Here is a 12,372-nt window from a genome sequence, read left to right as displayed (position 1 = left end):
GGATTTTTACCTACATTAAAAGGTAAAAATTTTTTTTGTTTTGAAGGTTTAAGCAAGTAAAATGTTAATTGTAAAGGAAATTGTGTGTGTAAACATACTGGCTAAAGTTAAAAGGGTATCCAGTTTTCTGTGAACTGGATATTAAAATAACACAATGGGTTTTCTTAAAGCACGAACCTGCTCTTTAACAAGAATTATAAAAGGTTAAAAGAGTCTATAAAATCTTACCTCATGGTCAGACATTAAAATTAAATGTCTACAAAGTTTTATTAAAACTAAGTTTAACATTGATACACTAATATAAAGATGAAATTTAGCTTATCTGGTATAAAAATCATAGGAAGCATTGTCAAATATAAAATGGTGTTTGGATTTCTTCAGTATGAAAACTAATAACAGGTACTAAAGGAAATTTCTCAGAAGGCACCAAGCACTATAAAGTCCACTGCTGATGTCTCCAAATTTAAAACAAAAGGTCAATTTCTTAGAAATGATATACTTGGTTTATCTCCCACTCTCCTTTCCCTCAACACCCCTAGAATTTCCGGTAAACCAGCACCAACCTGAAGATCACGTTCTCATCAAAGGGTGGAAAGAAGGAAAACTCGAGCCAGCCTGGGAAGGACCCTACCTGTGCTGCTTGCCACCAAGACTGCTGTTCGTACAGTGACAAAGGGATGGACTCATCACCCCTGAGTCAAGAAAGCAGCACCCTCTCCAGAGTCGTGGGCCATAGTCCCAGGGGAAAACCCTACCAAACTAAAGCTAAACTCTTTCATCTATCACTCTTTCTTCTTCCTCACTCTATTGCTGACCATCTAGTTATTAACATAACCGAGTCAATTTTGCCTCAAACTGTTGCATTTAATGCTTCCCTTGTTATACCCTGTGGGGACTTGCCAAGTCAAAGACAGCTCTCTATTTCAGAAAAGTACCTCTGTCCCTCCTGACTTTCTTCAGACTGGGCATTAGTAAATGGGGACCATTTAATCTGGGAAGATTTCGATAAAGACCCCAGTGTCAACCAGGAGCCTTGCCACCTGATGTAGAGCTTTTATGCCACAGTTGGTCCGATGTTCTGTGGACCACTAAAGAACGAGGATGGACTGCCCCAACCAGTTTTTGTAATTTCCTAAAAACCATACATTCATTTTACTAGAGGACCATAGAAGTTAAAGACTTAAACTTTGGCAATTAAGACAGAATACCAAGATGCAAATGCCTGGTTGGAATGGATCAAATATTCTATCCGCACGTTAAACAAAGGCAATTGTTATGCTTGTGTACATGGCAGGCCAGAGGCCCAAATTGTCCCCTTTCCACTAAGGTGGTCCTCCAGTCGACCGGGCATGGACTGTATGGTAGCTCTTTTCCAGGATTCTACAGCCTGGAGTAATAAGTCATGCCAAGCTCTTTCTGCTATATCCCGAAGTTCGGCACCCTGCAGGTCAGCCCCCGAGGGCCATCCAGCTTCCGTCTCCCAATAAGTTCACTTCGTGTGCGTCATGACAGGGAGGAAACTTAGCCTTCCTTGGAGACCTGAAGGGATGCAGTGAGCTTAAGAACTTTCAAGAGCTTACCAATAAGTCAGCCCTTCTTGTTCATCCCTGAGCAGATGTATGGTGGTATTGTGGTGGACCTTTACTGGACACTCTGCCGAATAACTGGAGTGGCACTTGTGCTTTAGTCCAATTGGCTATCCCTTTCACCCTGGTATTTCATCAACCAGTGGGAGGAAAAATAAGACATAAAGCAAGAGAAGCCCTTATGGGTCTTTTGATACTCACATCTATTTAAAAGCAATTGGAGTCCCATGGGAAATACCAGATCAATTTAAAGCTCGAAATCAAATAGCTGCAGGATTTGAGTCAATATTTTGGTAGATGACAGTTAATAAAAATGTAGATTGGATAAACTACATATATTACAACCAACAGTGGTTTATTAACTACACTAGAGATGCTATTAAAGGAATAGCTGAACAATTAGGGACTGCTAGCCAGATGGCTTAGGAAAATAGGATAGCCTTAGACATGATATTAGCAGAAAGAGGAAGAGTCTGCATCATGATTAGAACTCAATGTTGCACCTTCGTCCCAAATAACACTGCCCCTAATGGAAGTATAACAAAGGCATTGCAAGGTCTGACTGCTCTATCCAATGAGTTAGCCAGCAACTCGGGTAAATGACCTCTTTATAGGATGGCTAAAAAAGTAATTTGGTAAATGGAAAGGAATAATACCCTCAATGCTTATTTCCCTCACAGACATAATAGGTGTACTTATTTTTGTCAGGTGCTATGTCATACCATGCATCCGTAAGTTGATACAGACACTCATAAAAACGGCACTTAGGAAAACCTCACTTAACTATCCTCCACCTTATCCAGAGAAGTTGCTGCTTTTGGAAAATCAAGCAAAACACCTAAGCCAAGACATGTTAAAAAAAAATAGTTTGAAAAGAAAGCTGTAAGGAAATACAAGGGGAGGGGTTGTTAGATATGAGTTCTAAATTTCTTTTCAAATAATTAATATGTCAGTATGTTCAATTCTTTGCCTTCTACTTTTAAACTTCCTCGTAAAGCAAACTTTTTCAATTACCTACTCCACCCTGACTCATTCCGATCACCTGCTACCTGCTCTGCCCTGACTCCCACCAAAGCACTCACCCTGTCATTCTCTTTAAATTAGCCAATCAGAATTAGTTTGGCCTGTGCGGTCTAACCCTAGCCAATAGGGGAACGACAGAGCAGCAGGGGCCACGTGCAACAGGGATTAAAAACCCCTTCCCATCCCTTGTCCAAGTGTGCACTCACCATTGCTCCATCTGTAAGGGTGCACCCTTCTATAGAAGTAACTTGCCTTGCTAAGAATTGAAAATTTTATATTTGAGTGCTATTCCTTTTGCAGCACTGAAACTTTATATATAACAGCTCAGGGAGGAACAGACCTGCCCACGATCATACAGCTTAGAGACAGAACTGAGATTCAAACTTGGGACTGCCTCCAAACCAACCCCCTTTCTACCACCTTTGAGATTCCAGCGAGCCGGGCGCGGTGGCTCACACCTGTAATCCCAGCTCTCAGGGAGGCAGAGGCGGGAGGATAGCTTGAGCCCAGGAGTTCGAGACCTGCCTGGCTAATATAGTGAGACCCCGTTCTCCACAAAAAGGAGAAAAAAAAAAAAGATTCCAGCGAAAGACCCCATTTGTAATCACCTGGTGACCTTGTGCCAGGTTCTGGTCCTCAGTATCCCCATATGCCACATGGGAGCTGGAATGGGGATTTGGAGTACCCTCTGGTCCTGGGAACAGAGCCCCTGAGTGGCCTATCTGCAGGGCTGAAGTTCTTGCAGAGACATGGAAATTCCACTCTGCCATCTCCTGCTCTTGAATGGCCCAAACTTTAAGGGAAGTGAAGCTTTTCTGAGACGTGGAGATCTGCTTGTTTGGACTGGAAAGTTACCAGGCAGACCTGGCCATGGAGACGCGAGTACAGTGCTGACCCATCTCATGAATCCATCATCCTTGTAGCAGAAGGAAAGAAAACACGTGCCTGAGGGATGCAATTGTGATATAAACAATGTGTAATGTTGAGGTTGTAAACAAAATACACTGTTTAATAGCTGTGGGCATTCTGCCAAGTGCCAATACTGCCCAAGACACCTCCACCCCACCAATTTCCCCAAATGGCTTATTCATTAAAGAACTTTCCCCTCTGCCTAGAAGTGAGGCAAGAGGCCAGCTCTGGGTGGCCCTGAGTCCTGGTAATAAGAAGATGAAAGAAGAAGGGATGAGTGGGCTGGGTCTGTGGTCCTGGAATGGCTGTCTCAAACGCTGCTCAGAAACACCTGCCGCTGTCTGAAAGTTCTGAGGCTGGGTGGACACAGGGAGGTATGAGAACTGGGCTGAGGCAGGCGGTGTCACTGTCCTGTGCCTTATATGTCCTGATCTATAAAGTGGTGCTAAACCCTCCACCATGCAGAACTGAAAGGGGGACTAAGTGAGATGTGAAGGGTGCCAGGCAGGAGTGGTGGCTCACGCCTGTAATCCCAGCACTTCAGGAGGCCGAGGCGGGTGGATCACCTGAGGTCAGGAGTTTGAGGCCAGCCTGACCAACATGGTGAAACCCTATCTCTATTAAAAATACAAAATTTAGCCGGGTGTGGTGGCGGGTGCCTGCAGTCTCAGCTACTCGGGAGGCTGAGGCAGAAGAATTGCTTGAACCTGGTAGGCAAATGTTGCAGTGAGCCAAGGTTGTGCTACTGTACTCCAGCCTGGGCAACAGAGCAAGACTGTCTCAAAAAAAAAAAAAAAAAAGTGAAAGGCTCTGCAGGAGTTCAGCAGATGGGCGCTGGAAGGCATTGCCCGGAAGACCCCAGGGTCAAAAGGCATCTTTGTGGATAATTCATCTGAAATGCATTGGATACTCCAGGGCTTTTGCAAGAACCATGTCAAGTCCCAGCTGGGCTAATTACCTGTGTACTCCAGTGACAGGCATGCTCTCCCTGCTTTCCAGGTCTAGACAGTTAGACAGTTCCTCCTCTGGCTGGACTGGAATCTGCTCTCCTGTGATGTCTACACACTGGTCATGTCTGCATTGGGTCCACCGTGCCCTTCCCCTTCAGGTCTGCAGCTCTCAGGTCACCACAGCCCTCCCAGACTATGTTGCTGGAGAGTCTTTTCTTCCCTGGGGATGGCATGGCCTTTGCTGCCCAGAAAGCCCTCAGGGCATCAGCTCTCCCCTGACCTGCCTTGGCAGGGAATTGGAGATCTGCACACCAGACCTTGGGGACTACCTGCTGGGAATCTCCATGGTGAACCCACAGGCTGCCTGGAGAGGGCCCCCACCCATGCCTAGAGGTACGATGTGAGACAAAACTAAAAGAACTAGGTGAGCAATTAAAAATGAACCTGCCACAATTTCTAAATGCTTACAGATTTCTGCCAAATACGATGAGGGCTTCCAGTGCAAATGGGAAATGGCCCCTGTGGGAACCCTCCACCCTGACCCAACACTCCCGTCCACACTGACGTTCCTTCCCTGTAGCTGGAATCATGTTGGATGGCTTGAGCTGTGCTCCCTGGGAAAGTTACCTTCCCTCTCTGTGCCTATGTTCTCCCAAGAGTTGGGGCAATAATAATAGGAGCCATCTTACAGGGCTTGTCCTGATAGGCATGGATGTGCCTGCTGAGAACACTGTCTGGCACAGAGGGGCTACGTGATACAAGTTAGTGGTTATCCTTTTGTGTCTGTCTCCCTTGAGAGCACCCAATCCTAAGCTCAGTGTGGAGCAGGGCTCATCTCCCAGTGAATACATAATCCTAGCAGGTGCTACGTGTGAGCACTTAGTATCTGCTGGACACTTGGCATGCCTGAGAGGTAACATCATTCTCCCCTTTCCATAGAAGAGGAAACTGAGGCTTAGAGAGGTTAACTCACTTGTCTGGCTAAAAAGGGGCGAGGCCCAGACTCAGACCCAAGAAGGAAGGACCCCAGCCTATGCAGTTACTCTGCTGCTGCTGGGGGTACAGCATGGGGACAGGATGCTTCTCACCTGCAGGACAGATGCGGGCCTGGATGACAAAGGGCTCTCACCCTCACCTGGGCCCTTGCTCACTGACTGCTGGGGGCTGCCTGGAGGTCCGGGTGGGGGAAGGGCGTGCGAGCACCCTGGGCCCAGGGAAGGTATTGGGAGCACTGTGATGCTTGCCACTAGGGGCTGGGGGTGGCAGCATGGGCCAGTTTTTACCAGGCAGATGAGTCAGGAGCCTGAGTCCTACTTGGGCAGGAAGAAGGAGCACAGAACTCAAGCTCACCCCTTCTCCTCTTGGGCAAGATTTCCAGAGTCTGCAGGCCTGGGGTGAGGTGGGTGGGGGCAGGGGGCTTTTCTAGGTGCAGCTTCATTTTCGCTGCTGGGGACAGAAGTGATTCATCTTCAGAGGGCAAAGGGGGTGCACCTGCAAGAAAGATGGGGCTCAGGTGCTCAGGATGAGGACAAGGGGCAGCAGCAAGTCAGCAAGGGGAGCCCCAAGGGACCCCAGGGTGCAGTGCCCCATGGGATGGGGGGAAGGTGTGGAGCCCAGCATGCCTGCGATCCAATTCGCTCTGCCACTTCCTGGCCACCTGGGCTGGGCAGGTCTCACTACCCCTCTGAGCCTCAGTTTCCCCTTCTGTGACATGAGAAGACTGCCTCGCAAGGCTCTCATGATGGTTTCAATGGGATGGAATAAACGGCCCAGTGCGGGGCAGGTGTGCACAAGCTTGGACCACCCCACAACGCTGCCCAGGTGAGCGTGTGCTACCTGCCAGGCTGCGACCTGGCACCCTCCCTCTTCCCTCTCTGCTTTAAGCTCTAACCACACACCTGGCTTCTGGGCTTCTATTTTAAGCCCTCAGAGAGCATCATAAATACAGAAAGCCCTTTGGTCCAAAAGAGGCAGAGCTGACTCTTCTCCATGGGGAAGATTAAACAGCCTGTTCTGAGCGGCCCTTGAGGTCCAGCCCAGGGAAAATGCTACGCCCCTGCTGGCAAACACAGCACATTATCCTGGTTGGGAGTGTGCCAGCTGAGAAATCCAAGCCTCCTGACTGCAGCCCGGCCTATAAGAAGCCTCCACCTACCCCCCCGCCCGCCCCTGCCTCCAGCCTTTCCCACTGCTGTGACCTCACATCCCATCTCCATTTGCACTAGGGTCCTCAGAACTCCACAGCTCCCCACACCTGTGCTGCTCCCCCTCCCTCAGGCCTTTGCACATGGTGCCCTGAACAGCCTTTCTCACTCCCTTCTCCTAGCTGATGTCTCTTCTTTCTGGTGTCAGCTAGACAGAGTGCGCCTCCTCCCGGAAGCCTCCCCTGCATCATCTTCTGGGCTCTCAACTCCCTGAGCTCCCCCGACACCATGTACTTTAACTGCTGTGTCCTTGTTGGTCTCTCCTGCTAGAACTTGAGTCCCTAAACCCAGGCTGTGTTCCCCTGCCCAGCATGGAGCCTGGCCTAGAGGTTTGGTGAACACAGGAGAACTGTAAATGCAACCCACCAGGTAGATCCTTCTTAGCAGAAATCAGGTGTTCAGGAAAGAGCCCAAGGAACCCTTGGGAACTGCTGTCAGTAGACAGGAAAGGGATGCCTCCCCATCTTCAGCCCCTTGGTTTGAGACTTGCGGTCACCTGGGGCAGGGTTTTCAAGGCAAGGAGTGAAGGGCACCTGTCAGCCACCCCCTGGAGTCCAGGCACTCCAGGAGCAGGCCAGAGGCCTCTCTTCCCAGAACCACGATGGCTACCATCCCGGGCATGTGTTGAACACTCACTTTCTCTATTCCACATAATTCCCACCCCCACCAACCATGAAGGAGCTACCCCTAGTCTCCCTGTGAGGAAACTGAGGCACAGAGAGGTCATGCCATTGGGAATTGGCTGAGCTGAAATTTGAACCCAGGCAGCTTGACTCTAAGATGTGAGTCTAACACCATAACACCAGTCTTGCACTGCTGTAGGTCAGGGGCCTTCCAGCTCTCAACAGCTCCCGCTGTGACCCAGGGAAATAAATGCATTTTACATGGCAACACACAAAACACACATACATCTCACACACACCCGCATGCGCAACTGAAAAGTTTATGAAGCAAAAATACTCTTACTACATAAATGCACAAGATTTTTTAAATGCTATGTCATTAAAGATTTTTTTACAGCTGGTCACAACCCACGGTGGAGAGATCACATGGTCTGGTGGCCAGGCCTTGCTTGGAGTGCTAGGTGCTGACTGTCCCTCTCTGAGTCACAGGGTAGCAGTACCTTGTGCTCTCTAGTGATGTAATCAACTGGGTGCCCCGTTCTGTTACAGCATGTTGGCCCCTTCCACTAGGGCCAGCTCATGAGGGTAGCAAGTGATTCTGATTCTACAGAATCACTGATAGAGGTCGTTCTTAATGACCTGGTAGAAGGGAGCAAGATGGGACAAGACAAGCAAGGTAAAGACCAACTGAACGTGAAGTGGTGACTGGGGAAGGAGGAGGAGAGGTAGAAAGAGAAAAGGCAATATCACTCCGTGGGCCATCCATGCAGTATTGCCGTGGCTGGAAGGAGGGTGACAAGGGTCGCTGTCCTCCCAAGAGCTGAGAAAGTCCAGATCCAGGGAAAACAGTGGCTGCCAGGCCCTAGGAGCAACACCACCCATGGCTCAGATAGGAAGGCAGGGAGCAGCAGTTGTGTCCCGGGTAGGCTCAGCATCCGCATGGCCCCTTATCTGGGCCAAAAAGAGAAAGGGGCTCTGCAAGTGAGAATGTCAGAGTGTCTGGGATAGGCGAGTGCTTCTTTGTCTGGATGCAGTACTTGCAGACTGTCCACATAAGTTAGGGGAGGCTGCTTCTCCCCTTACTCTGTGTCCTTGACCTCTATGAGCCTCCACTTGCTGCCCTGTAAAATGGGGATAAATAGAGTCCCTCTAAAGGGTGGTAATGAGGATTTCAAATAGATACTGTGGGTAAAGCCCTTGACCAAGGGCTTGGTATAGAGCAGGATCAACACACTTTCCTCACTCCAAAGCTCCAGGATGCCCAATTATTGAGCTAATATGAAAAAGCTGTTGGTTTGGTCAAGCGTGGGCCAACTTAATGATTAAAGCCAACCTGTAGTTTGAATTTAGTGTATTCTCCAACCAGAGCTGCGGGCAAGCGCCAGAGGCCAGAGGGAAGGGATTGGAATGTGCTGTTAGGGGAAGAAGGGGATGAGTCCCTCCCTCCACCTCCCCTCACTCTCATCCTGGAATGCTGCCCTCCCCTTATCCCTACCTGCTTCCGCTTTTTTCCTCCCTTCAAAAACCCAGATGAAGGCTAACGGATTCGAGAGAGAAGGACTACATGGCATTAGGAGTCAGACAGGTCTCAGTCTTCTAAGCCCAGCTTTGCCGCTGTTTAACTGCATGCAAAGTGTCTTAATCTCTTTAAAATGGAGGAGAATGGCACCTTACTTTGCAGGGTTGAGTTGCAACTGGAAAGAGAATGTAGAGCACACAGTAGGAGCTTAGTAGCTATGAGGTCCTGTGCTGCACAGTTCTGTTTAAAGGGCATTTCTCGGATTATGCTGATGCACTTTGCAAGAGCTGCTAAGAGGCTTCCGCAATCGATCATAAAGAACCTTCCCTTTCTTTGGCATCTCCTTATTGTATAGTGTAGTATGCCACGTGCATGGTGGAGAACCCAATAAATGTTATCTAAATCACGGGGCTGGGAGGCCACAGCATGTCAGAATAAGAATGCAGGACTTTGGAGCCAAGTTAACCTAGATTTCAATTCCTGTTCTGCGAACTAGATGAGCTGTGTGAGCTGGGACAAGCCACTTTACCTCTCTGAGCCTTGGCTTCTCAACTGTAATATGGAGATGATAATGCCTACACTCCAGGGATGTCAGAAGAATTAAATTCATCCATTCATCCCGTCCAGTGCATACTTACTGAACATTTACTCTGCACTAGCCACTGCTCCAGGTGCTGAACGTATAGCAGTGAATAAAATGGACAAAATCTCTCTGGGGAGACAGACAAGAAACTGCTAACTACACATACAGCGTGTCGCATAGTGACACATGCTAAGGAGAAACTTAAAGCTGGGTCAAAGGAGAGAGTGGGGTTGGGGCAACAGCAGGCCCCTCATTCAAGCAGAGACCCCAAGGAAGCCTGGTGGGAGCCATGGGGAGGAGGGGAGAACAATGTGCCAGGGAGAGGGATCAGGAAGTGCAGAAGCCTTGAGGAGAAGCATGCTTGGCGTGTAAATGAAGCCACATATGCAGGAAGCCTGGCATGGAATCCAGGTGCTCAGCAAATGCCAGCTCTCTATTTCAAGTCCCGCAGAAAGAACCCCACGCATGTGTCCTTTTCCTGAGAACGAAAGCACAAGGATTCTACAGGGCAAGACTGTGCCAAGTGTTCCTTCAGCCTAAGATTCAGGCAACATTTGAGCTCCAGCACCAGCTTTTGAGCCCTTGCCAGGCACCAGTCTCTGGGATAGGCAACCAGGGATACAAGATGATCAAGACAAGGGCTCTGTCCTCAGGGAACCCCAAAGAGTCACAGAGACAGGCAATGACAATGCAGTCATTGCAACGATGAGCAGGAAGGGACTTCAGGTATCCAGGTAGCAGAGCAAAGGATGAGACTGTGGGTGGTCAGGGAAGGCTTCCTGGAGGAGGTAACGACAACTGGATTTTGAAAGGCAGACTAGACAAAAAAGGATAGTCCATGCGTGGGGACCGTCACATGCCAAGCACAGAGGTATAAAAAACAGCACAGGGTGTGAAAGAAACTCATTACCGGTAGGTCGGAAAACAGTTAACGGCTCTTCATATTCTTGGCACCAGCCACCCGATGTGACTCAGGAATTCCAGTTCTGACCCCTTCCTCAAACCCAGTGCAAGCTTCAAGCCCCAGAGGAGAGTCTGACTTCCCCATACTTAGACACTGCAGTGGATAACCAACCTTAACTGCAGGCTCCCAGCCTAGGGTGGCCCAGCCCACAGAAAGAGGGTTGAGAGGGATGGAGAATACATAAATCTCCAGCTATATTTACCCTGCCTGGCATGTGTCTGTCCCTTTATGTACCCCAAGGCTGACCCACAGGTGGCAGAATGGCTTTTTACTAGAATAGTATAAACATTTTTAAATTAAGAAACCAAGCAAAGGGGCCTGTGCTGAGGTGCCTCATCCCAGGGTCTTTGTGGCGAGAATATCTGCTGCCCTATTTGCCAACATCACCAGATATCTCCTGACCCGCGGGTGGGTTCTCCCCCAGCCTGGCCATAGCCCTGTCCACAGGAGGTAGAGGCCACCCTCCAGTAAGCAGACCTGAGTTCTAATTCCACCTCTGCCACTGACTAGCTGGTGACTCTGCTTATGACTTCAGCTCTCTGGGAACTTGAACGTTTGAGTGCAGTTGCTCAGAGGCTTGTAAAGTAGGAGTTGGCTCTTCTTCCTTAAGCTGACCCTGGGAATCCTGGGCTCAGCACTGTCCATTCCAACCCGCTCCAGGGGAAGTTATTCTTTAACTGCATGTAATGCCTAGAAGGGAGAGCTATATGGGAGTGTTATAGCAGAGATAGGGTGATATGTCCCTCTTCCAGAACCTCACACTAAATTAACCTCACAGCTGACTTGCTTCCCCATCTAGCCAAGCCTTTGTGCTTTAAACACACACACACTCCTCTCACCTTTTTCTGAAAGGATGCTACAAAGGCTCAGCCTTAAGACAAAATACTTCTAAAGACTTGGGCGTGTGAGGGGAGGGAGGGCAGACAGACACAGGTCCCACTCCAGATTCTCCCACTACTAGCTGTGTAACCTTGGGTGAGTCATTTCACCTCTTTTGACACTCAATTTCTTTATTTGTAAAACTGGGATACACATCTTTATCGCGAAGCTTCTTTGCATACCGAGCCGGGGTATGCAAAGTGCTGGGCACTGAGCCTCCACGGGCGCGCGCGGGCGCGGGACCGCTGATCTGTTCCCACAATTACCATGTATTTTCCAGTAAGGCCTCCTCCTACCCCGTTACCCTGCTCCGGATCCCCTCACTCCGGTCCCAGAAATTCTGGGGCGATTTTAACTAGGGGGCGACGCGATCTGCAGCAGCGACTCCAAGGGGGCGAAGGAGTCCCCAGTGGAGCGGACACCAGAGGGGGGCGCAACCGGGGTGCGCGTGGGAACGTGGCCAAAGCAAGGCAGCATGTGCCGCGGGGGCGCTGGGAGGCTGGAAACTGGGGTGCCCCTGCGAGCACCCCTCACTCTCAGCAGCTGCAGTCTCGGCACCACGGGTGGCTTCTGGCCGTCGGAAGCCCTGGCGAGCCCGGCTCCAGTCACCCCCACCCAAGTCGCCTTGAGTTTGCTCATCAGCGCCCTCGGGCTGGAACAAAGGCGAGGGGGCGCGCGGCATCGCCCCAGCGGCCCTTTTTGCGCATCTGGCCAAAGCCGGGAGAATGAGGACTGGGGTCCCCAAGGTAACCAGGACGCGGTACCCGCCCTCCCGGAGCGCAAAGCCCAGCCGCGGGGCGCGCGCCGAGCTGGGGTCCGGGAGGTACCGGAGACTCCAGCCCGCTGCACGCCGAGGGCTCCAAGGGGCGTGGGGTGGCTCTCCAGGAGTCACCCAGCGGGTCCCCCGGAGGAGAGAAACCCGGCGCCCGCCTCCCGGGCAGAGCTCCCCGGCGTACCTGGCAGGGTCCGGTGCACCGTGTTGCCCATCGCTGCGTCGGGCGCGGCGTTGGCGGCGGCGGCGGCGCGCTCTGGGCGCGCGGAGGCTAATTACGCGGCGGGCCAGGGACCAGGACCGGGGTCGACGCTCCGGGGCATCGCCGCTGCACGGGCGAGCCGGCGGGCGGCAGCCGGG

At 50.6% G+C, this 12,372-nt stretch overlaps 1 protein-coding gene across 1 annotated transcript in view; it reads right to left on the bottom strand.

The window, feature by feature from the left end:
• Nucleotides 1-12,372, bottom strand: part of NEURL1B (neuralized E3 ubiquitin protein ligase 1B) — a 50,480-nt gene extending 38,108 nt beyond the window's left edge. Inside the window, exon 1 of the mRNA XM_017859289.1 lies at nt 12,197-12,372. Within this exon, the coding sequence (XP_017714778.1) occupies nt 12,197-12,227 (31 nt within the window). The 5' untranslated portion in view covers nt 12,228-12,372. The remainder of the gene's footprint in view (nt 1-12,196) is intronic.

The sequence above is a fragment of the Rhinopithecus bieti genome, unplaced genomic scaffold (assembly GCF_001698545.2).
Source record: "Rhinopithecus bieti isolate Rb0 unplaced genomic scaffold, ASM169854v2 scaffold_49762, whole genome shotgun sequence".
Classification (NCBI taxonomy): domain Eukaryota; kingdom Metazoa; phylum Chordata; class Mammalia; order Primates; family Cercopithecidae; genus Rhinopithecus; species Rhinopithecus bieti.
This window is presented reverse-complemented; position numbering and strand designations above follow the sequence as displayed.